Below are 27991 nucleotides of genomic sequence, written 5' to 3'. Positions count from 1 at the left end.
CGCCGAAGGCGGGGTCAGGTCCTAGGACCGAGAGCTCCCAGCCCCTTCCTCCCGCGAGAGAGGCAGGAAGGGGTCGCACCCGGCGCTCGCCCCCGCCAGGCTACGGCGCGAACCTAGGCCCCAGTTACTGCTTGTGGGACACGGGTGGAGACCAGTGCCTGGAACGGGCGAGCGCTGCAGAAGATGCAAGGGTGAAGCATTCTGAAGCCAGAACGAGGGGCGGGAGCGTGGCGGTAGCAGGGACAGAAGCCAGTGCTTCTGGCCGTCGCACCGGGCACTGGGAATGGGCCTGGCACAAAGGAGACGGTCAGCAAAGTCTTGTTGCACAGTGGATCCCGACCCGCCGTACTGGAGCATTTGCTGCGTGTCGTTGAGTCCTCCCGACAGCACAGTGAAACGGGAACGTCTGTCATCTCTGCCTTTCGGAAGAGGAAGCTTAGTCCAGGCCACACCGTCTGGGTCACACCCCTAGGAAGTTGCTGCACACGATCAGGCTTTGCCTGCATCCTGACCCCTCCCCACTCTCCCCTTTCTTTAAGCAAAACGGGGTGTCTGTTTCTCTCTCCCACCGCGGCCATTCCCATCTTTGCACTGGCCGCTCTTTTGGCTCTGAATGACCTTCCCTCAGATCACTTATCGTCCAGTCTCAGCAAAAATGGCACCTCCTCAGATCCCTTTGTAGCCCACCAGGCCCCTTTTCTTTTCTAATCACAGCGCTATGACTGTCTAAAGCCGTCTTATTTGTCCGTTTTCCTTGTCTTCATTTTGGAGCACGAGCTCTACGAAAGCCCGGACCCAGCATGCGGTAGGCACTTAAACCCCTGTTGAACACAGCAAGTGGTCCCCGTGCCACGCTCGGCTTTCCCCTCGACTTGCACTCGCGCTGCGCTTCAAGAGGGGCGTGGGTGGGGGGCTCCGTAGGGCGGGCTAAGGTCCTCGCCTGCTGGGAATTCCGGCCCAAGAAGCAGAGGTCCCTGTTAGGTTCAGAGGCGACTCGACCCCGAGGTCGAACAATCACCTACTAGGATCTTTGAAATCCCCGCCGACTCCCCGGCAAAACCTTCAAGTCCCACTCCGCTGAACCAGGTCTCGCCACCTTAAGGAGCCTGCAGCCCTGGCCCCGCCCCGCGGCGCGGCGCACAGAGTCCCCGCCTTCGCCGCTCGCAGCCATGGCTCCGCCCCGCGGCGCGCGCTCCTAGTCCCGGCTTCCCCCGCGCGCACCCCCCGGCCCCGCCCCGCGGCCTGGCACACCCAGTCCCGGCTTCCCCCGCGCGCCGAGGAAGGGCGGAGCGGCTCGACTCCGCCCGGAGCCGGGAAGCGAAGCCCTCCCGCCTTCCCGGCGCGGGAGCCCGGGGGCGCCATGGAGCCCCGGGTGGTTGCGGATGCTGTGGAGGCGGGAGAGGAGGACGTGGTTATGGAGGCCCTGCGCACGTACAACCGGGAGGTGAGCGAGAGCCGTGAACATGGTACATGCACGGAAGAGGTGGGGCAGGGTGGGGCACGCGCTCTGGCCGGTCCTGAGATAGTGTGTGCGGCTGGGGGCCTGCGGGCGGTGCGAGCGCCGCGGGAGGGGTGCCGAGTCGGTGAGGAGTTGCTGGGGGGGGGGGGGAGTCTGGGTGCACACACTGAGGGGCGGGGGTGGAGCGCCATCTGTCCGGGGGGGGGATCTGTGGACTCAGGCCCCCATCCACGGAGCCCCCTGAGTCTCTGGGTCTCTCTGCAGAACTCCCAGAGCTTCACGTTTGATGATGCCCAACAGGAGGACAGGAAGGTGGGTGCTGACCGAGGGTAAAGGGGGAGGCTTGGGCGGCCCCGGGTAGAGGGGCCTGGTGGAGCCGCTCTTCTCCCTGCCCACAGAGACTGGCGGAGCTGCTGGTCTCGGTCCTGGAGCAGGGCTTGCCGCCCTCCCGCCGCGCCACCTGGCTGCAGAGCATCCGCATCCTGTCCAGGGACCGCAGCTGCCTGGACCCTTTCACCAGCCGCCAGAGCCTGCAGGCACTTGCCCGCTATGCTGGCATCGCCTTCGAGGAGTCGGCCCCGGAGCCTCTGGACATGGACGTTGTACTCGAGTCGCTCAAGTGCCTGTGCAACCTCGTGCTCAGCAGCCCGGTGGCACAGGTGCTGGCCGCAGAGGCCCGCGTAGTGGTGAGGCTCGCAGAGCGCGTGGGGCTGTATCACAAGAGCAGCTTCCCACACGACGTGCAGTTCTTTGACTTGCGCCTCCTCTTCTTGCTAACGGCACTTCGCACAGACGTGCGGCAGCAGCTGTTTCAGGAATTGCAGGGAGTGCACCTGCTGACTGATGTGCTGGAGCTGACACTGGGAATGACCCCTGAAGAGAACCCGCCTGAGCTGCTTCCTCCCCAGGAGACCGAGCGGGCCATGGAGATCCTCAAAGTGCTCTTCAACATCACCTTCGACTCCATCAAGAGGGAGGTGGACGAGGTGAGGACTGACCTGAGCCGGCGGGTAGGGCTTAGCAGTGTGGATGTTCCCTGGATCTGTCTGCCTGTAGGGTACCTGCAAGTTTGGGGGCATCAGATGGGAGAGGACAGGCAGAGCTCTCAGCCTGTCGGGAGGAGGCAAGGAGATGCACATTTTGGGCAGGGGGCCTCAATGTTTCTGAGAGAGGTGGAGGGCATATCTGGCTCTTGCAGCCTGGCAGGAGGGCTGTTTGGTGCATGGGGAGGCCGTGAGCATGGGGCTAGAGTACACTGTGACTTCATCTCAAGAGGACCTAGTGACATTCTTGGTCAAGGAAATGCCTCAAGGTTATGTAGGAGAGGACAGGGGGCAGGTGTGCAGTAGAGGAGATGCATGGTCTGTGCACATGATCCCGGAGTGGGGCTTCCTCTCACAGGAACCCCTTTCTTTTTGGTCAGGAAGATGCTGCCCTTTATCGGCACCTGGGGACCATTCTGCGGCACTGTGTGATGGTCGCTGCTGCTGGAGACCGCACAGAGGAGTTCCACGGGTGAGGGTGGGGCCTGTTAGATGGAAAAGAAGTGTGCTCATGTATCTGGAGAGTGGTTCCCAGCCCTGGCTGTGGGCTAGGCTCCACCCTACAGAGTCTTCACCTATCTGGGTGAGGCCAGACAGCGGTGTCTTTCTACAGTACAGCACTATGTGATTAGGACGAGAGGTATGGATCTGAGGGTTGGAATGTCTCTCTCGAACTGGGATAGTAATAACGAATAGTGTATTTACGGGGTAATGTGCTTACTCATCTCTGTTTCGGTGACCTGTGCCCAGGCAGGTTCTGGTTTTCCAGAGATTGTCTGTGGTGCTTCAACCCAGATAGAGCCTGGCAGGGAATGCATCCGTAGACAGTTCCCCTTCCTTAGGAACTCACCCCACCAGGTGGGAACAGCTCTGAGGTCAGTCCCAGCCTCAGCTCTGGCCTCTGGTTCTTGTCGTCAGGCCCGCAGACACTAGCTCATGTCACGTGTGGCCTCTGGGGGGCACCAAGGGTTGTACCTGTGCTGGGGGATGGACTTATCAAGCCCTCCTCCCCGTCTGTCCTCAGCCACACAGTGAACCTCCTGGGGAACTTGCCCCTCAAGTGTCTGGATGTCCTCCTTACCCTGGAGCCACGCAAAGGCTCCCTGGAGTTCTTGGGAGCGAACATGGATGTGATTCATGTCCTCCTCAGCTTCCTGGAGAAGCGTCTGCACCAGGTGGGCAGAGGGACCTGACATGTGGGCTCCTCAGTGGCTCTGACTTTCCCAAGCAGCCGTGGTCACTGCTTTTTTACAGTCCACACTGGTAAGTGGAGATCACGGCAGTGTGATTCAGGCATTTTCTCCAGCTGCTCTGTGTTCCAGCTTGGCAGAAAACCAGACTCCTCTCTGAGAAACGTGTGGACCCTCTCACACACACACTTGAAGGTTTTATTTCTGCTGGTTACCATAACAAGTTTTTAAAGTCAAACAAAGGACTTACTTTTTAGAGCTGTTTGTGGATCTGTCTTGAGTCCTTGCTTTTGCCTTTAGAGTCTTAGTGTTGCTGTATACAGGCAGCCCTTGGGAACGAGCATCCGTTGTCTCTTGGCATCCCTGAGGGGACCCACAGGCATCTGGAGCCCGAGGCTGCCTGATTCCTGTGCCTGCACACAGGACATTGGCTGGCCAGACCTCTAACCAGCTCCTCTAGGAGCTCAGAGACAACACGCAGGCTGCAGATCGGAATGGGGTGAGATTAGGCGGACACCTTGGGAATCCACATTGCTTATGTGCGCGGTGAGCTGGGTCACCAGCGTTGGACATGATGGTTGTGACTGTCCCTACCACTGCTGCTGCTGGGGTTGGGGTCTGGGGAGGGAAGTGGGGGGAGGCCGGGGAAGAAAAGGAGCTCTTTGCTCTCCGGGTCCGTGAAGCCCACAGAGTGGGGATTTTTGTTGTGTTTTGGCCACTGTTTTCTGAGGACAGATCACGTGCCCTTGATGGGCTAACAGCTATGAACACTGTATTTTCTCCACAATTTTGGTATATAGGTGAGGAAGTTAGAGTAGATGAGTTATTTGCCCCAAGTTGCAGAGCACACGAGAGCCCTCCTAAGTTAAGTTCCATCTGCAGCCCTCTCGAAGCTCACACACCCACTGCCCACTCTTGGCCCCTCAGCTGCCTAACTGTGGCAAGGCCTCTTCCTGAGCACCTCCTGCCAGGACCAGACCATCTGGTGTGCATGTGTAGCCCCACCCCCCCACGCCTGCCCTCAAGGCCGGTGGGGGCACAGCCCCAGTGACAGAAGCCCCTCTGCAGACGCACAGGCTGAAAGAGAGCGTGGCCCCCGTGCTGAGCGTGCTGACGGAGTGTGCCCGCATGCACCGTCCTGCCAGGAAGTTCCTGAAGTCGCAGGTATGGGGCAGAGGGGCTGGCGCAGGGCCCAGATCACAGACCCCAGCCAGCTCAGGCCCAGGCTGAGGGACGGCTGCCTCCCCAGGTGCTGCCCCCACTGCGGGACGTGAGGACCCGGCCCGAGGTTGGGGAGTTGTTGCGGAACAAGCTCGTTCGCCTCATGACACATCTGGACACTGATGTGAAGAGAGTGGCCGCTGAGTTCCTGTTTGTCCTGTGCTCTGAGAGTGGTGAGTGCTGGGATCCTGCCCAACACCTGTCCCTCCCAGCCACCTTCGCACACTGACCTCTGCCCTGCCCCTCAGTGCCCCGATTCATCAAGTACACGGGCTACGGGAATGCCGCCGGCCTCCTGGCTGCCAGGGGCCTCATGGCGGGGGGCCGGCCCGAGGGCCAATATTCGGAGGACGAGGACACGGACACAGATGAGTACAAGGAAGCCAAGGCCAGGTGTGTGCCCCTACACCCTCGGCTCCCCTCACTCAGCCTGGTCCCTGTTCTCATACCCATAGGGACCCACAGGGTGGGTGGGACAGGATGACAGATGGGTAGGACTTTGGGAGTCAGGCACTGGCCCCTAAGTGATCTATCCTGATGTCAGGATGTTTTGTTGGGAACATGGACTGAAGGGGGTCAGGCCATTGGGGGACCAGGAGACCCAGGTGGCAGGAGTTGGTTCACTGCTGCAGCTCCTACAGCTGCCCTGCTTCCTGTCACCCCCAGGAGAATGGGTTTCTTGCTAGTCCAGGCCCAAGCAGGGCATGTGGGACTCCACGCACCCCATGCAGCTGCCTCCTGTCCTAGTCACTAATGCATTCCCTACACCCCCTCCCCTGGGAAGCAGCATAAACCCAGTGACCGGGAGGGTGGAGGAAAAGCCGCCCAACCCCATGGAGGGCATGACGGAGGAGCAGAAGGAACATGAGGCCATGAAGCTGGTGAACATGTTTGACAAGCTCTCCAGGTATGTGGCACGGCAAGGAGGGGCCCACAGCTGGGAGAAGGGAGAACAGAACCCCAGGCCCGGATCCAGTCTTGTGAGCCCCAGAAGGTAGGGTCAGAGGTGGGCTTAGGCAAGGCTGCATTCCTAAGGTTTGAAATGAAGGAAATGCCCCGGGAAAGGATTAGACTAGAGATTGGTATTATGTTTATTTCACAGATGATGAAAATTGAGATCTAGAGAAATTAAGAGACGGCATAAGGTCCCAAAACCACCGGGTAGCAGTTGGGATTCCTCAGTAAACAGAAGCAGCCTGGTGGAGCACAAGGAAGTAGTCAGGGGTGAACAGGATTTCTGCCCCCTCCGCCCGCCCCACCAGGCCCCTTCCCCAGCCTCACCATGCTTTTCACTCACAGGCACAGAGTCATCCAGCCCATGGGGATGAGTCCCCGGGGTCAGCTGACAACCCTGCAGGATGCCATTTGTGAGACCATGGAGGGGCAGCTCTCCTCGGAAGCCGACTCAGACCCTGACTGAGGACAGCAGTCTTCTGTTCCCCCTTCAGAACTGGTGCTGCTTCCAGAGATGTCCTTGGGACTGTGACCCGGGGAAGCCATGTCCCTCTCCACCTTGGAGACCCCTCTCTCTCTACTTCCAAAGTTCTGTTAATGATTTGTCTCTGGTCCGGTTTCTTATCTTTAGGACTGTGAGGGCCTTGTCCTGCTGCAACTCTGGAAACTCAGCCTTGACTTCCTCAGATGAAGTAGCCTCGTGTGTGCCAAGAGGGTGTGTGCAGAGGCCGCTGCTTGGGGGCAGAGGCCGAGCGTGGGCACACGCAAGCATGTCCAGCTCTGGCATGCTTGCCCAGGGCTTCCACGTCAAGAAAGCGCCGCAGTTCACGGGAAGACAACTTGCTAGAACTGTGTATACTGTCAGAAACATACTTCCAAGGTATGCTCTGCTGTTTCTGTCCCCACTGAGCTCAGGACTGGTAGCCTCTTATGTATCCTTGGTCCTCGCTCAGCTGTCTGCTGTAGTATCCACAGCACCCAAGCTCTCACTGATTTTGACAGTGGAGTCCTGACCTTCCCACTGGCGTAGACCATAAGTACATGAAGGGAAGTACACCTCGTAAAAGCCTAAGTTTGGATTTCTGTCACGTGCACAAAGCATCGCAGAAACATCATCTTGGAATAAAGAGTTTCAAGCAAGACCATGTGCGTGAGAAATTAATTTCATTCTTTTCAGAATTTGGCCCTTTTCCTAGATCATTAGTCATGTCTTCTGTTCTTGAGGAGGCTACCAGAACCCCTCTGAGGAGTCTGTCTGTTAAATGTGCCACGAGTGGGGAAACGATGCCTGGAAGGAGGGACCACCCACAGGGTAGGAGCCAGAGATCAGGAAGGTGTGCCTGGGCGGTGCTGTCCAAGCTGGGCCTTGGGGCAACCCCAGCAGCAGGGGCCTGTGCAGGCACTGGAACTATGGGCTGAGTACAGGGCGGGCCAGAGGCCAGCTGAGGTTTCTAAGTGAGTAATGCCTTCCATAACATAGAAGTTAGTCCTGGGGGCATTCCTGGGAAGGCCTGGTAGGGGAGAGTGTGGACAGGAGGCTGATAGCTGCCGGAGCAGAGGACTTTCTGGGGGAGAGGCTGAGGCGAGAGGCATCAGGGTGGAGCGAACAAGGCATGATGCCCTTCAGAGAGGGGTTCTGGGGCTCCGAGGGAAACGACACTAGGCCCCTCTCCTGGGTGAATCCAGGGGCATGTTCTCCGTCCTTGGGTTATTCCAGTGGGGGGAATGTCCATGCACGCACAAGGTCTCCTTTCCACATCCATTGTCAACACCTGCATTCCCTTTGAGACCAAAGAGTTTATTTCATGCCAGAAATGAACAAAGTTTCTCTATTTAAAAACCCTACTAAGGAGGCCAAAATGCTACAGGACCCTATTACATTACTTGGGACCCAGGACCGTGCCTTGGGAGTGGCTGTGACCACTCAGCCCGAGACCGTCTTTCTAACGGATAGAGATGCTGAGCCCGCCCTTCAGATGGAGACCTGGACACACAGCAGATTCACTCTGGGCTTCCCGCTGGTCCGTCTGAGTTCAAAGGGTCACTGTCAGAAGAAAGCTCTTGTTAGGCACCAAGAGCTTCAGCAGACTGAAGAGTCAAACAGCAGGAAGGTGCCGGGCAGCTGGGCACCTGTGACCGGGGTGGCCCGCAGCTTGAGCAGGACACGACCCATCAGCATGGCGCTCAGGACAGAGGCCGCCTCACACTCTTCCTCAGGCCGCAGTTCTGGTTCAGCCAAAACTGTTCCCTCAGAGGTGGGCAGTGACTCCTTGGAACCATTCCTGGTCCCAGGAGGGGTGGGAGGACCAGCCATCCCCCTATTTGTCCCGTCCATCAAGCTGGAACACAAAGGAGAAAGGGAATCAGTCCCACAGATCTCAGGGCCTGGGTTCAAACTATTGCATAAAACAAAAGCTCTTCCGCTTCTGCCGATAATGCTGTTGAGCCAAAGTAACACGGTGCCAGCGGGGCTGGGCGAGACGTGGGCGCCGGGCGAGACGGGGGCACTGGCCAGAAGGCTTCACTGAAGTAACCAGGTGGGATGTGCTGGAGCTCACGTGCTCACAACCAGGCACTATTTGGGAAAGTAACCCCGAGTGGACTGCACCTCATCCCTCCATGTTTACTCTTGGATAGCAACTCTTTTTATATACATAAACCCCTAAAATCAGAACACACTTCACATAAATTTCCATGACTGTAAAATCGCACAGGTCAAATCCCGAAGGACTACTTCCAAAAATCCCTAGGGGTCACGTGACTTAGTCTTGTTGTATGGAAACAGGACATCAGCGCCAGGAAGCTGCCAGGCGGATGGGACCAACGCACCTGCTGCCTCTCCTTGAGGTGCGAAGTATAGGCTTCGGTGCCACCTGCCTTCTCTACTTCCATAAGATGACCCAGCAACGTAACTTTGACACTTATAAGACAAGGAGTGATACCAGCCTCCATCTTAGCCATTAGAGCCAAACCCTGGAATGGACAGCTAGAAAAAACAGTAGCCACGATATCTAAAATGTGTGGAAACAGTAAGTGTGAAGCCTCCTGGACTTCATAAGCCCCATATTCTTCTTTCTTTGGTTCAACTTGGTAAGAAACCGGGCTGCAGCCAGAGGCTGGGGGCTTTTGCCAGTGGAGGTGAGGCGGAAGGCCGGACCCCCGACCCTGAGCCTGAGGCACTCACAGCTGAAGGGCGAGGCTCTCCCAAGCCCTCTGCCCCATCCATCCCCTTCGGGCAGTGTCACACAGTGCTCCCCTTTGGGACGACTGGACTTCCAATGCTTAATGCTGCCTCCTTTAGAAAATAACCACTCACACCAGGGCCACACATGCTGATTCTTATGGGAAACTTCACTCAGAACAGGTTTGAAACCTCGAGAGCTTTCTACCCTCGGCAGATTGTCATAGGCCAACAGCATCTGCGCTGATCACCTCCTGAAAGCCTCCCCAGGTTGGGCTTCATCCCACACCAGCACACACAAGTTCAGCTCCTCGGAGCTCATCTCCGAACCACACCGTAGCCTGGAGCTGTTGGTGCTGCTTTACTTAGGGGACAAAAGGCAAGGCTGCAGGGAGAGCAGCCCAGTGGGCCTGGACCAAGTTGCAGCTCTGTGACCGGACAGCAGCCACCTAGCACCCCTTCCTCATCTCCACACGGAGATAGTGAGTCACAACGCCCGATTCATAAGCACACGCAAGACCCCAGACAGTGGCCGGTACAGGAGTAACAGCCAATATTCGCTATTTGTCACTTTCTGGCCAACCCAGGAGGCACGTCGAGTGGACCCAGACCCCAGAGCAGTGAGGAAGACCGCCCTTCAGAGGACCCTGTCCGCAGTCTGTACCTTTTCCGTTTCCTGCTGGATGAGGTCCTGCAACTCTTGTGTCCAGCCCAGAAGCTCCGCCAGTCTTTCCACGCCGTGAACCACATCCCCCAGCTGGACCACATCCCTGCTGCGAGGACGCCAAGCAAAGGGCCCCACCAAGTCCCGGTTGATGAGCAGTCGGGGCACTGAGCTCTGCACGGCCTCAGACAAGCTGGCAAAGGGTTCTACCTGAAAAATTGCCCAAACGTGAGGAGCACAGTGCCCACCCTCCGAGCCCCTCAGGACACTTCATGCCACAGCCTGAGACTTTGAAAAGGAAGCTCAGACTGACGGTGAGGCCGTGAATACGGGAAAACACACCACCGTTTCATTTCTTCCAGTCATGTGGCCCAGGTTCCACCCTTCCTGAGCCTCCCTCTGGTCGGCGTCTTTCTGCTTCCCGCACGTCCAGGCCTCTGCAGGTCTCCCTGCCCAGGCACACCTGGGCTTCGGCAACCGTGCCCACTCTTACCTGTCCTGCCTCATCACACAACGTCTCCTCCCAGCAGCATCTCGTCTGTCTGTTCTCGCTCCCTGGGAGCAAGAGCCTGGGCCCACAGAGGGCTCCTGGGGTGCCCACAGGGGGGGGTGCCCCACCTCTCCACAGTCTCCACCATCCAGACCTCCAGGGAGTCCTAACTCGGTGCCTTTGGGCTTCTTCATCCAGCTCCCATGTGAAACTTTCATTCAGGAGTGATAATGTAAGAAACAGATTAATAAATGGTATTGAGACTCGCTCATTAACTGGTAGGAAAATACTCAATTCCTGCCTTCGCTGAAAAAATTTCTAACGAGTGACTTAAATGTACACAGAACAGTTCTTGAAGAAAATGTAGGTTTCCTAAGTGAAGTAGGGAAGGACTTTTTAGGCCTGATAAGTCAGATAAGACAAAGGAAAGTCATGATAGGTTCGACTACATCATACTGTCACAGTATGGTCTACATAAAAATATAATATAGAAAACTAATGTTTTAGACCTCATTACCATAAACTACAAACATATTTACAACATGTGACAGTTTATATTTTTAATTGCTAAACTAATTTATAAACAGACTAATAACCCAATGAAAAATAAGCAAGAGATACAAATATGTAATCCAAAGAGAACACAGTGGTTAATAAACATGAAAAGATGAACTTCACTCTTCATTACAAAAATGTTAAATCTCCCTCTCCCCCCCCCACATACACATTTATTTCTAACCAATCAGATGGATAAAAACTTAAAGATAGTTTAAAAAAAAAAACCTTAAATCGGGTAGTGTTCGATGTTGGTGAGGAAACGGCCACTCATGCAGGTTTGGTGGCAGTGTAATTAGTGTACCTTTCTGGAAAGTCTCTTCCCAATATTTACTGAAGTACTCACACGAGTGTGCAGACATGTATACACACGATTATTCACTAAATCATTATTTTGAATATAAAATCTATATACTATTTATTTTTGTTGTCCATCAATAGACAGTTGCTTAAATTGTTACACATCCGTCATCCCTTATCTTAAAACTCTTGGGGCTGGGTATGTTCCAGAATTCAAAATATTTCAGAATATTTCAGATTCAAAACATCGTATGGCTGACACATGCCACCCCTCAGTGGGACCCAGAGGGCGGTCCATAATCAAGTAGTAATGTCTCCCACACAGCACAGGAGGTGCGTTCTGAGCAACACCACCGACCACTCGGTGCTTACGGACAAGCACTCTGCGTTGGGGTCCCAGCAGGGACCATTATCCGTATTTGTCAGGACTGTGGGCGCTAACCAGGTGGGTCTCCGTGCGCAGTGTTGCCCCACCTCGTTAAAGCTCACCCCTCTGTGCAGCAGAGAAGCCTGTGAGGACACTTGAAGGGGTTCTTTACTTCACTGTCTCTGTATAATGTGTGAGCATACGGTACTTTTATAATCAGAGAAAAAGGCTATTTTCATTTCACTTAAAAAATATAGAGGACTGGTGGCCCCAGTGTCCATTGCTGGCGGCCAGCACAGGGCAGCAGCCGGACTGCACCACTCACCGCTGACCACCACAGCCCCCGACCCCTCTGCCCGGCCCCCCACACAACGTCCGCCCTTCCATCCAGGCCCAGTGTGGGCATCCGGGTCTGTGCACACTCTTCTGTCTGCTCACTCTGGCACCCCAGGTCCCACCTCTGCTCCCTCCTGGACTCCAGATGCGGGAATCCGCCTGCCTGTGTCACACATCCACTGGACGGGCTGACACAGCACTCGAATCAGTGTGTCTGGGGCCGAGTTCCCCCAACCTGGCCACTTGGCTTCTCTGTCTCAGGAAACCAGCTCCATCCTTGCGGCCATTCAGGTCACAACCCCGGAGCCCTGCGGGAGTCCACACTCTCCCACCCACCGCTCCTTCACACACCTGGACTCTGACGCCCTCTGCAGTGTTACCTGGCTACCCGCCATCTCCACCTGCAGGATCTCTACCAGCTTTCCCCAGCACAACACCCATGGGGTCAGGAGGTCAGACCTTGTCACTGCTGCCCTCTGCTCATTCACTCTATGTGGCCGCGGGTCACTGTGCAGTGTCCGCTGCCAGACACCCTCCGCTGACATGTGCGTCTCCTTCTGGCCTCAGCTCCGGGGTCACTTCCCAACACAGCCACGCAAACCAACCAAGCTGATATCACGACCAGTTCACAACCCTTCCCAGCCTTCCTGTCCCACTTGTTATTTCTCCCCTAACGTGTCATCACCTAACACTGTGTAACTTGCTTATGACATCCTACTGTGTTCGTCCAAAGCTCTAGAACAGGACCCAGCACACGGCAGGCACATTTACTGAAGAAATACACTTAACTCGAGGCCTCTGTGGCCGACAGGGACTGAGCACAGGCTCTTCTGGCCCTTCTGCCCCTTGGTGCCTACATCCAATCAGGCAGAGTCCATTGCAGGGGCTCATCTGTTGCTCTTGTCACATCCTTTACAAAGTTGCTCAGCTTCAGGTCCAGATGAAAAATAGCTTCTGGAATGTGTCCATGGGTGTGTCCCAGGCACCTCAAACAACATGTGCAGAACTGAGCTAGGCACCCTCCCTGAAAATACCTCCTTACCAACAAATGGCCTGAGTGCCTGCAGACAGAGCCAGACCACTCCTCACCTGGCCCCAAGTCCCTCTCCTGCCCTCTCTCATAGTCACGTGGTCTGACTGTGCCTACAGCCCTGCCCTCATGAGGACCAGCCTCCTGGACATCTTGCTTCAATCCCCACTCCCCAACAGTCTCTGTGACCCTGAGAAGCACCAGCTATGTCCCTGGCTCAACCCCTTCAAGTCCATCACTGCTTCTAGCACAAAATCAGCCACTGTGATGTGCCCTGGGAAGTCTGTCCCGCCCTACTTCTCTATGGTCCTCCCTTCTCCCTTCCCCTCGCACACTGTGCCCCACCCATACTGACAGTGCCTCCAAGGCTGAGTGTCCTCCCCGGTTCTGCCCAGACTGCCACTCCCTAGGCCAGGAATACCTCAGCTTCCTCACCAGTTGAACCTATTTATCTTCCGAAGCTAGGATGCCAGAAGGCTCCGAGGGCACCTGGTGCCACCCCCAGCAGCCCCACCTCCTCGGCCCTGTCCTTCCAGCCTCCCCCCACCACACACACACACACACACACACAGTCAGTCCACCACTGGACCTGCTGACAAACCTCCAGGGAGGTCCCCAGGATAAGCAGCAGATCGGCCATGGGGAAATCAAGCACATGCAGCAGGAATCTCTGGGGAAGCGCCTCCCCAAAGAACACGACGTCGGGTTTCACGATGCCAGTGCAGACTGGGCAGCGGGGGATCCTGTCCTCTGTCACATCAGCCTGAGTAACACAGACAGAAAACGGGCCAAGGAAGATGTCACACACACTTTAAAAGATGGCTCTTAATATCGGGGGGAAAAGAGAGAGAGAGAGAGGCAAACCAAGAAACACTCTTAACTACAGAGAACAACCTCATGGCTACTGGGGGGGGGGACCGGGGTGAAGAGGGGATGGGGACTGAGAAGTGCACTTGCTGTGATGAGCACCAGGCGACATATGGAAGCGAGTCACTAAATTGTACACCTGAAACTAATATAACACTGTATGTTACCTAACTGGGATTTAAGTTAAAAAAAAAAAAAGATTGCTTTTACTAAGAAATTTTCAAACATTCACAACAGCTGAATCATGAACCCAGCTTTGGCATTTATTGACATTTTGCCAATTTTGTTTCCCATAGTGCCCTAAAGCTGGGGACAGGGTGCATTATTTGAGAGCAGATCCCGAAGGGCACAGGGTGACTAGCACATGTGGCACCATGCTGTGCACCTGGGTGGCTGTCAGAGACATTCAGATGCTAAGGAAATTCTCAGTAGATGACACAGTCCTCTGGAGGTACTCTGTAGGCATCTGGTCTACACTAGGCGTGATTCAATGAGAAAGGTGATATAAAATTTGTCCCTGATTTTAGCTGAAGTGAGCATGATGTTGCCTTTGCCCCGGAAGACATTCAGGCTGAAGTTTAAAGTAGCATGACCGCAGACCGCTTCCTCGCAGGCCAAGGTGAGGTAGACAGAAATCGTTATTATGCCTTAAGATGCCTGTGTTGATATGCTGGGCTGGGTTTCAAAGGAGGGAGCCTAAGAAAGAGGACACCGTTTTCTAAGGCAAACCTTCCTGGCCTCATTTTAGCAAGCTGAGCCCAGCCAGAACGAGCAGAGACAACGGACGGAAGAGAGACTACTCAAAGACTTCAGATACTATCAAATACAGATTAAGAGCATATTGTGTTTAATTATTTTCTTAAAAAAAAGAGACAGGTTTAAAGTATCTGTTGGGGATAGAAACTATAAAAAATAATGTAGTGGATTTGAAAAAGAACCAAAGAGAACTTCCAGTAATAAAAAGCATCAAAAATTAGGAAGGCACTTGTGATGAGCACTGGGTGTTGTATACAGGTGATGAATCACTAAATTTTACTCCTGAAACCAATACTATACTATATATTAACTAACTAGAATTTAAATAAAAATTTGGAAGAAAAAAATAGGGCAAGTAATTCAGATCTGGAAATAAGCCTACTGCTGACTGAGGTTTTACATCTCCTTAAACCTTTTCCAAACAAAGTAACAAAAATTAGCACTCAGTGGAAGAGCTTTATTCTGCACAACAGAACAGAGGGTTGATAAACTGGAAAACAGATCAAAAGACATTATTCAGAACACAGCACAGAGAAGTAAGATTGAACATGCAGAAGAGCCACAGGTGGGAGCCTGAGATGGTCTCATGGGAGTTTAAGCAGAGCTCCACAAGGGAGAAGAGGGAGTGGGAGAGGCAATCAACATCTAAGAGGCAATGGCCAAGAATTTTTCCAGCAATGATGAAAGATCTCCAACCACAGATTCAGAAAGCCCTACAAATTTTAAGCAGAATAAGTACGCAAAAGGAAATCCATATGGAGATATACCACTGTACAAGTGCAAAACTCCAAAGACAAAGAGAAAAGGTTTAAAAATATGCAAAGGACAGTGAAAAACTGATTCAAAAGTTTATAGGAAAAGCAAAAGACCAGAACAGCCAACACACAATATTGATGGAGAAGTACAAGACTGACACTACCCGACTTCAAGACTTATTACAAAAAGCTACAGGAATTAGGACTGTGGCACTGCTGTAGGAACCGGTGAACATGTCAGCGGAACAGAACAGAGAGCCCAGAAGTACACTCACACAGTAGAAGCAAATCTCATCTCTTCAACAAATGGTGCTGGACATTATGAAAATTAATAAAGACCTTGCTCATGTGGATTCAGGAGGCTGGAAGGAACCCTACCACTCACCATCAATCACACAAAGAATTACAAACTACAGACCCAACAGAAGAACGCTCAACAGGAAAGAACCATCAGGCAGGCCCCAAAAGGGGAACATGTGACCACCCCTCTACAACAAATTGGCCACCCCAGTGATTCAGCTGCCAAGACACCGTCATTCCCCTGAACTGTTTCTCCAGCCCCTCCCAGCTCCCTCCCTCCTCTCGATCAAATGTCCCTCTCCTTTGTTGTTTGGACTTGCCTAGTTTTGCCGTAGCTTGCTTGTCCCAAAATGCACATTTTCTACTATTCCCGAATGAGCCCATTTTGCTGGTAAAGTAACTGGCAGTTTTAGTTTGAAGGTGTCAGAAGTGGGATGCAGGGAGCTACCCCCAGAGACTCTGAGGCTGGTGAGCAAACAGGTGCCAGTACCCACAGACCCAGTCGGGCTGCAGCTTTCTCACCGACCCTGGGGTTTGAGGGTAAGCCTTGAGGCTCCCAAACATTTTTAGGATTCAAAGTTTGTTCACCTTTGGTTCATTTGTTAATTTAGAAATAGTACTTTGCAAAGAGGCAAACAACTGAAAGAAGTCATTGCAGCTTCTGAATCTTGCCTTCCCCACCTCCTTTGTCTCCAGACAGGTGGGGCCACCTTGCACTCAGACCCCGCCTCTGGCACCATTTTCCTCTTCCCTCAGCACTGTCCCCACCTCCCCTATACCCACCCCTCATCCTAATCCTTTCGCTGAGCTTCCCTTTACCTCCAAACCTATCCCCACCCGCCTTCTCCTAAACCTGTTAATACCTACCCCTCTAAAGTTAACTCTGCTGGGGGTCCAAATGAATGCCAAATTGCTTATGTTGCCTGGACTAAGGCTGAATTCCAAGCCATAGTCAAAGATTTTCCTAAAGTGACTGAGGACCCCATAAATTTGCTGAAGAATGTAAAACAGTTACTCAAACTTACTAATCTGATTTCTCAGATTTATATCAATTGGTCCACATGCTTATTGGTGAGGGTCAGGCCAAACACTGGATAAAACCAGCCCAATGGGAGCATCCGGAAAGGGATTTAGAGGAACAGATGCCTGAGTTTTGGCAAGGTGTTAGAACACTCTCTGGAAATCTCCACTGAGTGTTGGGGAAGATCATCAAAAAGATATGACCACCAGTTGAGCTGTGACCTGGACCCCAGCACTTGGAGGCTCCTCACTCCATTCCCCTGTCCTTGGGATGTGGGCTCCCCTTGCCTTTCCCGCCGCAGAGTCTGCTCCAAGGACATAGCCTTGAGATGGTGATGTGGTGTGGTGTTGCGAACACCTGCAGAGTAGACAGGGCTGAGCCCAGTTACAGCCTCTTGATAAACTCTTAAGATTTGAAGGCGGGTGTGGGGATCCAGCCATCCTGCTGCTGCCCAGGACAAGCCTTGTATGTCAGTTCCCTTGATGATTAAAACGGACACCCACGAACCTGGAGTGGCCGCCTCTTCGGTCTCTCCCTGCCCTCCACTAACGGCAGCAGATTTTAGGTCACACCCTGGAGCTCCCAAGAGGGCTGCAAGCCAACATCAAGCAATTACGGTACCTTTTCCTAAGACTGCTGAGTGAAACAAGATTCAGGCTTGACGAACCTGTTCGTGCCTATCAACAATCGACTCCACGTTGTCTTCAAAGAAAATTCTTCCTTTAGATGCTAAATCCACCCCGGTAGCCTTTAATTCCATTTATTAATGAGCAGAACCATCATCTTATGGGAAACCTTGTCCACTCCAGACTTAGTTAATTTGGCAAACCAGCTCATTGGCATCCTAGATGAGTCACCTAAAAGAAAGACCACTACCACTCTCAATTTTCAACTCCAGCAAATGTAGGCCCCTAAAGTACCAGCCCCTTAGCCCCCTTGTTTCTGCTGCTATTACAAAGGACCAGGGCAGGAGCTGGCAATGATTTTTCAGAGGTAACACCAAAGGCACAATCCATGAAAGAAAAACATGTTAGACCTCATTAAAATTAAAAACTTTGTTCTGTGAAAGACATTGTCAAGAAAATGAGAAGACAATATTTGGAAATGAGGAGAAAATATTTACAAAAAACATCTGATAAAGGATTGTTATCCATAATATACAAAAATATTGTTAAAACTCAACAATAAGAAGATGAGCAACCTAATTAAAAAATGGGCCAAAGACCTGAATAGACAGCTCACCAAAGAAGATGTACAGGTGGCAAATGAGCATTTGAGAAGATGTTCCACATCATATGTCATCACGGAATTGCACATTACAACAAAACAACATTACACGCCTATCAGAACAGCCGAATTCTAGAACATAGACAACACCAGACGTTGCTCTTACTCGTTGCTGGAGGACACACGCAGTGGTGCGGCCACACCGAAGGCACTGAACGCGCTCTCACCACACAATCCAGCAGTCCCAGTCCCTGGTGTTTACCAAAGGCCTTGCAAACTCACGTCCACACAAAAACCTGCATGTGGATGTTTATAGCAGTTTCGTTCATAACTGCCCACACATGGACGGAGCCAAGATGTCCTTCTGTAGATGAACAGATAACTGTGGTCCATCCAAACAGGGGATATTATTCAGCACTAAAAAGAAGTGATCTATGAAGCCGTGAAAAGAAAAGAGGAACCTTAAAGGTATCTAAGTGAAGGAAGTCAGTCTGAAAAGGCTGCATATGTACGAATCCAACTCTGAACTTCTGGAAAAGGCAAAACCATGGAGACAGTGAAAGGGTCAATGGTGGCCAGGGGTTGTGGGGGAGCGGGGGACAGGGCTGACCGGTTAGTGGGTACAGAGTTTTCCTTTGGGGTGATGAAAATATTCTGGAATCAGACAGAGGTAGTGGTTGCACAACACTGTGAATATGTTAAAGCCAGTGAGTTGTACACTTGCATGTTTAATTTTACGGTTATGTGAAATTGACCTCATTAAAAAAGAAAAGACGGGGCCCTATGCCTCATCAATATTTCAGAGTTTCATTTAAGATTTTCCAGTCTATCCTATTCTGCTTGAAGAAACCCATCCTCCGGAACTATCCCCAGAAGTACACAAGGCTATGAGCACAAGTGTCACTGATGCATTAATCTCAATAGTAAAAATCACAAACATCAAAAAATATCCCACAGTAGGTGAATGGCTAAATTTAATACTCCAGTTACTAAAAACAGTAAGCAGAGCTGTAGCTGCTGACACAAGATGGCCATAAAATTTTGTTCTGTAGCAAAGCAGTCTGTAGAATATTAAACTTAATAATCCTATTACTGCGGCGCCTGGGTGGCTCCGTCAGTTAAGTGTCCAACTCTTGGTTTCAGCTCAGATCATGATCTCAGGGTTGTAGGATCAAGCCCCGCATCCGGCTCCGTGCTCAGCAGGGAACCTGCTCGAGATTCTCTCTCCTTCTCCCTCTGCCCCCCCACTTGTGCACTCTCTCTTTCTCTCTCTCAAGTAAATAAGCTTTAAAAATTTTTAATAATCCTATTATTAAAAAAATGATCACTGTGTGGTGTAGGCACACAGATATGGCCACGTATGTTTAGATATGCCTTTTTTTTTAAGGCTTGGAACATTATACACCAAACTGTTACAGGTTGGGCTATAGGAGCTGACTGAAGGGAGATACATTTTTCTCTACATATTTTTAAATATTTTACAAGTGTGTATTACTTTTCCAATTTAAAAATAAAGAAAAACATTTCATACCATTACTGTTGTTGTCCTTCCAATACAATGCTTATAAATGCCACTTTTCCAGGTCACTCCCACTGCAAAGTGCAGAAGGGAGAGGAGTGGCAGCATGAAAACTCACCCAAATGTCCTTCCCTGGAGACGGCCTCTGGCAGACAGTGCACGTGGCGGAGGCAAAGGAGCCATGAGCTTCCACCAGCTTTGAGGCAGGGATGCCAGACACTGAAATTCAAACCAAAGCTGAGTGCCACTAGCTCCACAAGCTCTGAGCTCGGCAGCCCCCAGAGGGAGTCACAGCCCTCCGTGCAAGCCTACAGGTAACGTCCCACTGACCAGAATAGGCACAGGGATGAGGGCTCCCCGATGCAGCCAAATCATGGTTAAACAAAGCCTGTCAACAAGTTTGATGTAAGTTCAGATAAAATTACATCTGATACCTAGGAAAACATTTTCTATTCTACACACACCAAGTAAAAGCAGAAAAAACTATATAGGGGCAGCTGGGGGCTCAGTCAGTTGAGCACCCGACTCTCCATTTCGGCTCAGATCATGATCTCAGGGTTGTGGGATCGAGCCCCGAGGCAGGCTCCATGCTCAGCAGGGGTCTGCTGGAGATTTCTCTCCCTCTACCTCTGCTCCTCCCCCCATAGGCACATGTGTGTGTGCTCTCACTCTCTCTCTCAAATAAATAAATCTTTAAAAAAAAAAACTATACAAAGACAATAAGTTTCCCCAAAAAAACACAAAACTGTAGTGCACCCCCCCCCCACCCCTCGCTGTCTTCTCTGCACCGGGAGCAGCTCTGCTGCCACAGCCCCTCAACCCTGAAAATGCACACCTTGCACAGCTCGTCTCCACCCCGGCCTTGGTCAGGACAGACTCTCAGCTGCTGAGCCCATCACTGTCTGCAGCGGTGCTAAAACCACCAGAGACTCTGACAGACGAGAGCCGCAGCTGGGCAGCCCCGTGTCCCCTGACCTCACTCATCCTGAGCCGCAGCTCCCGAACCAGCGCCATCTCGAGGGACACCGACACAGCAGCCAAGGTCACGGGGGCTGGGGCTGCCACGGTGGGGGTGGCTGGCTCTGGGGCTGGAACGGGAGCTGTGTTTGGGAGCCTCGTCAGCGGTTATGCCAGGGATCCCTCTCTGAAGCAACAGCTCTCCGACGCCATTCTGGGCTGTGCCCTCTGGGAGGCCATGGGGCTCTTTTGCTTGATGGTGGCCTTTCTCATCCTCTTCGCCATGTGAAGGAGTTGGCTCCACCTCCTGTAGGTTTTTCTCCCGTGTCTTGTCTGCCCTGTATGTTTCTTTTCCTATACCTCCCCAGGCAGCCTGGGGAAAGTGGTTGGCTCAGGGTTTGACAGAGGGAAGACAAATAAATACTGTATTAATAAGAAAAAAAACTGTAGATAAACAAACAGAGGTAACTTCTTACGACAGTTACGTGTTCCCACTGTCAGCTTCTGAGCTGTGGATGGGCAGACAGTTCCAGCTGCGAATCACTGGTTGTGGCTGCTATCGGGACAGCGGGAAATCATTACACAGAGTCTGATAATACTAGGCATCAATAGTGATCTCTCTGGGGGCGTCTGGGTGGCGCAGCGGTTAAGCGTCTGCCTTCGGCTCAGGGCGTGATCCCGGCGTTCTGGGATCGAGCCCCACATCAGGCTCCTCCGCTATGAGCCTGCTTCTTCCTCTCCCACTCCCCCTGCTCGTGTTCCCTCTCTCGCTGGCTGTCTCTATCTCTGTCGAATAAATAAATAAAATCTTTAAAAAAAAAAAAATAGTGATCTCTCTGTGGGACAGTGACATCGTAGTTATGTTTTAAAGGTCTTTACCTTCTAGAGACACCCAGTGAAGTACTTACAGATGGTTTATAGGTTAAGTTCATGATGTCAGGGATTGGCTTCAAAATAACTGGGGCTGAGAGAGAAGGTGGGGGGTAGGAAGACAGACACGATAAAGTGAAGACTGGCTATGATGAGGGCACAAGGGTTCATTACATTCCTCTCTTAATTTTTATGTGGTCAAAAATTTTCATAATAAATTTCTTAAAAAAGAAATCATCATATCAGATTAGCAAAACTAGAAGCTCCCAATGTCAACTTTAGTTCTACCTGAAACTCACAGCCCAGCAAGTATGTCAGGACATCAGGCCCACCAATGAGATCCCAACAGTGACTCTCAAACACACGGTGGACTTTTGCCAGGGACAAAGGTCTAACTAGTGGGCTTGAGATCAGAGACGGGGTATGAGCACTGCCTGGAAGCAGGCGCCCAAAGCCTTCCCTGCAGAAGAGGAGAGCTCACCTCTCTCGAGCCCATCGATGTTCTGTGTGTAGAGCCGCAGGAGCAGCCCCTTGTCGTGCAGCAGTCGGAGGAAGTAGTGTATGACGTTGGGCCTGCAGCTCCGCAGGTACAGCTCCTTGGCCAAAGTGAAAAAGGGCTTGGGGTTGTGAGAGAAGAAAGCGAGCTCGAAAATGGCCTCGGGGTATGGGAGCCCGTACTGCTGCAGGTTGCTGTAGAGGCCACTCCCGGGAGACCTGCGAGAAGGAGCAAGAGGCTCTGAGCCCTGCGGAAGAGGGCGGGGCCGCAAGGCGGACCAGGGTGCCAAGGGAGGAGCTGGGCGTCGCAGGGTACCTGAAGTCCGGAATGCCACTGGGCGTGCTGATGCCGGCCCCCACCATGACCACCACCCTCTGGCAGGCTCTGGCTTGGATCAGCTCCACTATATCCTGCAGAAAAAGCTTCTCCTTCTTACTGTTGCCTCCGCTTCCAAAGATGCTTGAGGCACTAGCAGAAAAAGATATGGGTCTTCTTCCACCTGTAATGCTGACAAAAAAGGAGAGTGGCCAGGTGACCAGAGGCAGTTAAGCTCATGCTAGCCCTTCCACCACCCCCACCACTGAGAATGAACATACACTTCCCTCCTGTACCCAAAAATGACCACCCTTCCCACCATGGATGACTACTGGGCTACAAGAGAAAGAAGTCTCAACTCAGAAATCAAAACTTACTTGGGAGCAAAAAATTCAGGTTAGTTGCAACTGCGCAAACAAGGGATGTATCATATCTTAATTCCTGTTATCCAGTGCCAGTGCTAAGAGAACGGGGTCCACACCAGAGGTGTGGGGGCTTTGTGGGGGCTCTGGGTATGCTCTCTGCAGACACACACCGTAGCATACCTGGGCATTGACATTTAAAGAAAGCCAGGTGTCTCAGACTTCACACCAAATACCATCAGGAGAAAAAGTGGGTTCTAGAGACCATTCCAGAAAGAAACACTCATGCCCTGACCGCTAGGGATCCACACTGCTGCAGAGACTTGAACCTCATTGTTCGCAGCTGCCCATACTATGCGGCAGCCAAAGGAATCCCACAACCAAGGGAAGGCAGTGGGTAGACTCAGCTCGGGGCTTCTCAAGCCACCCCCAGAAGCCAGGAGCCGAGACACTCGCAAGGCTAAGTGTTAGGGATATGAGATGGTCTTCCACAGGAAAAAAAAAAAAAGCAAAACACAATGTACAAGTCCCAAGCTTCAGCAGGACCTCAGGACTTAGAAAATGACCCCACATCCAGGAGAGCAACAGAAAGAAACAAACGCAGTAGGACTAAGACAAAGCCTGTAGCACCACCTGCAAACACCCCACGGAAGTGAGTGTGTGGACGTGGGAGGCATACAGCACTACAGCCTTACCTCACATGGGCCTGGAAAGGCTTCCTGGGTTTACTATCTGCTGTTAGGGACCCTGTGCGGCATCTAACCAAGCTGCACAACTTCATCTGGTATCATGCTGGCAACTCACCTAGAGTTCAGGACTGCCAGCCCCACTGCACAAGGCGCCGTTCTCACACCCCAAAGACTGGTGGCCACCATGTCTGTTCTTCCAGAAGGCCCTTGACGACCCTCCCCCAGGACATCTCCGACTTCAGTAAAGAGACTCCTCCACCCTGATGGGAAAAGAGATTCCACAAATGGAATGGACAACCGTCCTCAAATGAGCAGTGGATCTAAAATGAATACAGGGGCGCCTGGGTGGCACAGTCGTTAAGCGTCTGCCTTCGGCTCAGGGCATGATCCCGGCGTTCTGGGATCAAGCCCCACATCAGGCTCCTCCACTAGGAGCCTGCTTCTTCCTCTCCCACTCCCCCTGCCTGTGTTCCCTCTCTTGCTGGCTGTCTCTCTCTGTCAAATAAATAAATAAATTCTTTAAATAAATAAATAAATAAATAAATAAATAAATAAATAAATAAATAAATAAAATGAATACAGACATAGAAACAGGAAACTGAGAGCATTTCTTTTACTCATTTGTGATTCAGGCAAGAAATAAGCACCCTAAAAGCACATCGTCATACACATCAGAACAATTCAGGAGTATGAATCTTCTAGGAGTAAGGCCCTAAGTCACTCTCCTGTTTGCTGTGTCTTTTGTGTTCTTTTGCTCCTTACAAAACCAACCGTGCAAACTCTCTGCAGAGACCCACCCACGGGACACACTGTCAGTGAGGTTTCCCCCAAAGCTCTCTGCTCCCCATCCTAGCAAGCATATCCCACCCCAGTGACAATTTCAACCCCACCCTGCCCTCTTGTATAGCCCCTCTTCCAGACAAGCAAAAGGACTCCCTGGCTCTTGTATATGTCCTAAACCCTGAAAAGACCTTTCTCCACCTCAGCATGTCCAAATCTCCCATAGTCAAGGCCAGGACCAAATGCCACCTCCCTCGTGAAGCCACTGCTGGACCCCAGTGAGCAATCACTTTGCCCTCGTTTGATTCCCTGCTCCTTTTAGGCAGGCTAACACCCCTTCCCTTCCTGCAGTGACCCTGCACACCACCTCGCACACTCCACTCTGGGGTCAAGGACTTGCTTGCTGCTCACAGTCCACTTGCTTCTGTGTTGTGGCCTCTCCCACCACACAAAGCGTCATCCCGGTTTTCAAAAGAACCGATTTCTGAAAGGTATGTACAAGAGAAAGAGGAACATGACAAAGGAAGGTGTACGTGCAGGGCCAAGGGCACCCAAAGGAGACTCAGAGCCCTAGCTCATTGCCAGTCTCATCCAGTCACTCAAACACCCTGAGCCTCAGCTGCTAACACCAAGAGCAAGAAATGATTCTTACAGTCTTGCTCGAGAAGACCTATAGCTGTAGATCTTTCCCAGCAGAAAGTACAGGAAATACACACAGCAGGGAAAACAGTCCTTCCCCCTCATCCCTACTCCTGCAGAGATGCCCACAGATCCTGAAGGAAGTTCTGCTGCATCAGAGACTTGTGTAAAAACACCCATCAAGCAGTTCTTTTGAGTGCAAATTGATAAGTCTCCATAGGAAATTTTCTAGTGAAAACCAGCCGGATGGTCAGGAAGAGAAGACGGTGCTCTGGCTGCAGCCACAGCTGTTAAATGCCCCAGGTCACGCAGCATGTGGAACAACTCTCCCCTATAGTCTTCGCCCGAACATTTCCTGAGCTCCTCCTACACGCAACTTATTATGAGAAACACAAAAGGAATTAAAGGGAAGTTGTGATACTGTGATTTAGAATAAATATGTTTTTGGTCTTCATCCCCAAACCCTTGGAATTTCCAAGAGCAAAGGACCCATCTTTTGTTACCACGGTTGGTCTCTTGTCCTCAGTTCCTGAACTCCCCTCGGAGCCATGAAGGTGAAGCAGGTGTCTTGTTCTGCTTAACCAGCCCCTCTCCACCACAGTTGGGTTTATGTTCATGAGGGGACTTTGGGAAGGCCCTAAGGATGGGGGGTGGGTGCCCGGGGGGCCACTGTGATTAGAGGGTTGGAGCTTCCATAAAAACTCAAAAGAAGGGGTGCATGGGTGTCTCAGCTGGTTGAGCGTCTGCTTTGGCTAGGGTCATGAACCCAGGGTCCTGGGATCGAGCCCTGCATCGGGCTCCCTGCTCAGCAGAGAGCCTGCTTCTCCCTCTCCCTCTGCCTGCTGCTTCCCATTGCTTGTGCTCTCTCTCTCTGGCAAATAAAAAAAATCTTAAAACAACAACAACAACTCAAAAGAAGGGAGGCGGGTCAGAGGGCTTCCAGTTTGGTGAACCACATGCCAGGCCCCTGGGCTCCAAACTCCATAAGGCAGAAGGGACCAGGAACCCTTGCAGACCTCACCCTATGTATCTCTACCTCTGGCCATTCATTCAGTTCCTTTGGCACCCTTCATAATAAACCCGTAATCTACTAGTCAACGGTCTCCAAGTTCTGTGAGCTGCTCTAGCAAATGAAGGGACCCAGAGGAGGGGATCATGGTCTGTCAGAAGCACAGGAGACAACCAGGGGGAGCAGGGCTGTCTTGTGGGCCTGAGCGCTTCACCTGTGGTGCTCTCTTCAAGCAGGTAGAGTCAGAATTCAGTTCATTTGCTGGGACACCTGGTCAGCGCAATAAGGTTTCTGGGATGAAGGAAAGATCCCTTGGATCTATTAAACTCTTCACCAATACTTTTAGTACCTGCGTAAGATGGCATCAAGTATTAATCCATTATTGGACATTTAAGTTAAGTTTCTTAACAACTGTAGGTCTTAAGATATTCCCATACGTATGTTCAATTCCTAGGCAATGAAACGGAATCAAGGAACCCTCACGAACACGCAGTGGAGCCCAGCAGGGGGAGCGCTCCCGTCCACCACTCCCTCCTCTTGGCCCTTCAGCATTCCCAGCGGGAAGAAGCCTGGGCTTCCCTGAGCCTTTGGGAGGAAGGGGTTCGTCCCATCCGGCCAACCCGGCCAATGAGAGCATAGCTCAGTCAATGAGAGCAGAGCCCGGCCAATGACAGAACAGCCCAGCCAATGACAGAACAGCCCAGCCAATGAGAGCCAGTCACAGCTCAGCCAATGAGAGCAGATCCCAGCCAGTGAGAAGCCCAGCAAATGAGAGCATAGCTCAGCCAGTGAGTGCACAACCCAGCCAATGAGAGCACAGCCCAGCCAATGGCAGCCAGTCACAGCTCAGCCAATAACAGCAGAGCCCAGCCAATGAGAGCACCGCCCAGCCAACAAGAGATGGTCAGAGCCCAGCAAATGACAGCACAGCTCAGCCAACGAGAAGCCACTACGATTCCAGTTCCCTGTTTATTCCAAATACTATTGCTAGTTCCAAATATTCCAAATATTGTTCCAAATACAATGCTAGTAGAGGTATTAATTGCACAACCTTCATCGGGGACAATAAAAACGCATATACCTTTAGACCCAGGAGTTCCACTAGTTTATCCAAAAAGTGAGTACAATGTACCTCAGCATTATTTGTAATAACTAAAGATGACAAACTATTTCAATAAGAGAATGATTAAATACAGTACGAAACATCAATAAAATGGAATCCTACAGATCCCACCCCCAACCTGGGACGTGAAGGGTGGGGGTGGGGCATCCTCAGTTCCCCGCAGAGACAGGCTGTGGGAGGAATCCGAACGGTCAACAACCAAGAAGCCCAGGCTCTATCTTGACCTCGGCGTGCGGGGAGAGGAGCAACAGGTCCCTCCTCCCTGACTCTAAGCCCTTTCTTGTGTAAGGTGAGGCAGGGTCTGGGGAGCTCTTCGTTGGGGCAGATGCGGTGGTTCGAATAAAAGTGTCATGCAAAGAAAAAAAAAAAGGAATTCTACAGATCAGTACAAAAGACTGAGAAAGCATTTATGTTTTGAGATGAAAGTAAGTCCAAGACATATTAAGTAAAAAAAGGCTACCTAAACAGTGTCAACAATTAACATATAAGTGTTGCTTGTACTCATCCAAATACCCCCTAAGAAACAAGAAACCGCTGCCGTGGAGCGCCTGGGTGGCACAGCGGTTGAGCGTCTGCCTTCGGCTCAGGGCCTGATCGCGGCGTTGCCGGATCGAGCCCCACATCCGGTTCTTCCGCTATGAGCCTGCTTCTTCCTCTCCCACTCCCCCTGTTTGTGTTCCCTCTCTCGCTGGCTGTCTCTATCTCTGTCGAATAAATAAATAAAATCTTAAAAAAAAAAAAAGAAACCGCTGCCGTGGCGCCCTCCGGAATACCCTCTGAGCTGCGTGGACAGGGACTTCACATTTTCAGGTCTTCTAGTGTCCCACCGACCATGCAAGGAAAAAAAACCCGACTCCCGCGCTCGCCGGAACTGCACCCGGCCTGCTTTGCAACCCCAGCAACGCGCGGGCGCCAAAGCGCTGGTCTCCGTCCGGCCGAACCAAGAGGCCCACTCACCTGCCGGGCGCCAGGGCCTGAAGGCGGAAAGAGCCGGCCGAGCCCACCGAGCCATGTCCAGCTCCTCCGCCGCCCGCTCGCGACCTTGTCCCCAAGGGCCACGAGTCCGCCGCTGCGCGCCCCGCCCCACCCCGCGAGCCCAGGCTGGGGTGGACGCCAGGTGGGAGCGGCTTCCTAGCCCCTTGGGGTCCCGCTTCTCGCCCTGGAGACCAAACCAGGAGCCAGCATTTCTCTATCCTGCTTTCCCACCGTCTTCAGTCGGGAGGGTGATGCGCGCACTTTGCGAGCACTTTACTACGGCCAGTGGTCACATTTTCACTCAGTCCTCGCGAGACACTATTAAGCTACTATTATCATGGTCCCCGTTTGAGATGAGAACCTGCGGGTCACAAAGGCCGAGGCCACAAAGCCAGTCGATGGCCGGGCCGACCCCAGGCCCTCGTACTGTTGAATCCCACGGCCAGCTGCGCGGGAAATCGGGTACAAACCCTGGAGGGAATTTCTTCAGAGGCACCCGCGCGGTTACCCGGACAACCCCCGCGCGCCGCCCGCCGCCGGG

The 27991-nt window shown here is 52.2% G+C and overlaps 2 protein-coding genes and 1 pseudogene across 10 annotated transcripts; 2 read left to right on the top strand and 1 right to left on the bottom strand.

Moving 5' to 3' along the window:
- The first annotated feature begins 55 nt into the window (after positions 1-55).
- RIC8A (RIC8 guanine nucleotide exchange factor A) lies at positions 56-7009 on the top strand. Its single transcript, XM_045770829.2, has 10 exons — positions 56-1444; positions 1724-1771; positions 1858-2445; positions 2883-2974; positions 3527-3677; positions 4761-4856; positions 4942-5086; positions 5162-5306; positions 5701-5820; positions 6213-7009. The coding sequence occupies exons 1-10, from the start codon at positions 1361-1363 to the stop codon at positions 6331-6333; spliced, it is 1590 nt and encodes a 529-aa protein (XP_045626785.1). The 5' UTR covers positions 56-1360; the 3' UTR covers positions 6334-7009.
- Positions 5981-27977, bottom strand: SIRT3 (sirtuin 3). Of its 9 annotated transcripts, XM_087855203.1 has the most exons (11): positions 27433-27968; positions 25567-25701; positions 23040-23184; positions 21874-22065; positions 21544-21776; positions 21101-21156; positions 19566-19623; positions 19354-19454; positions 13392-13553; positions 9713-9922; positions 8034-8206 (listed from the first exon to the last, which is right to left on the bottom strand). In XM_087855203.1, the coding sequence occupies exons 3-11, from the start codon at positions 23108-23110 to the stop codon at positions 8186-8188; spliced, it is 1104 nt and encodes a 367-aa protein (XP_087711329.1). In that variant the 5' UTR covers positions 23111-23184; positions 25567-25701; positions 27433-27968; the 3' UTR covers positions 8034-8185. The 9 variants fall into 9 exon arrangements, 8 of the variants coding, with proteins under 8 accessions (XP_045626791.2, XP_087711329.1, XP_045626787.2 ...); XM_045770831.2 differs by lacking the exon at positions 25567-25701 and having other exon boundaries at positions 27433-27976; XM_045770834.2 differs by lacking the exons at positions 13392-13553; positions 25567-25701 and having other exon boundaries at positions 27433-27976.
- LOC148107909 (ATP synthase F(0) complex subunit C2, mitochondrial pseudogene) lies at positions 20026-20630 on the top strand (annotated as a pseudogene).
- Positions 27978-27991: the final 14 nt, after the last annotated feature.

Source organism: Ursus americanus, chromosome 24, assembly GCF_024610735.1.
Source record: "Ursus americanus isolate L20-20 chromosome 24, mUrsAme1.1.p, whole genome shotgun sequence".
NCBI classification, from domain to species: domain Eukaryota; kingdom Metazoa; phylum Chordata; class Mammalia; order Carnivora; family Ursidae; genus Ursus; species Ursus americanus.
The sequence above is the reverse complement of the archived record's forward strand: the minus strand, read 5'-3'. Positions and strand labels throughout refer to the sequence as shown.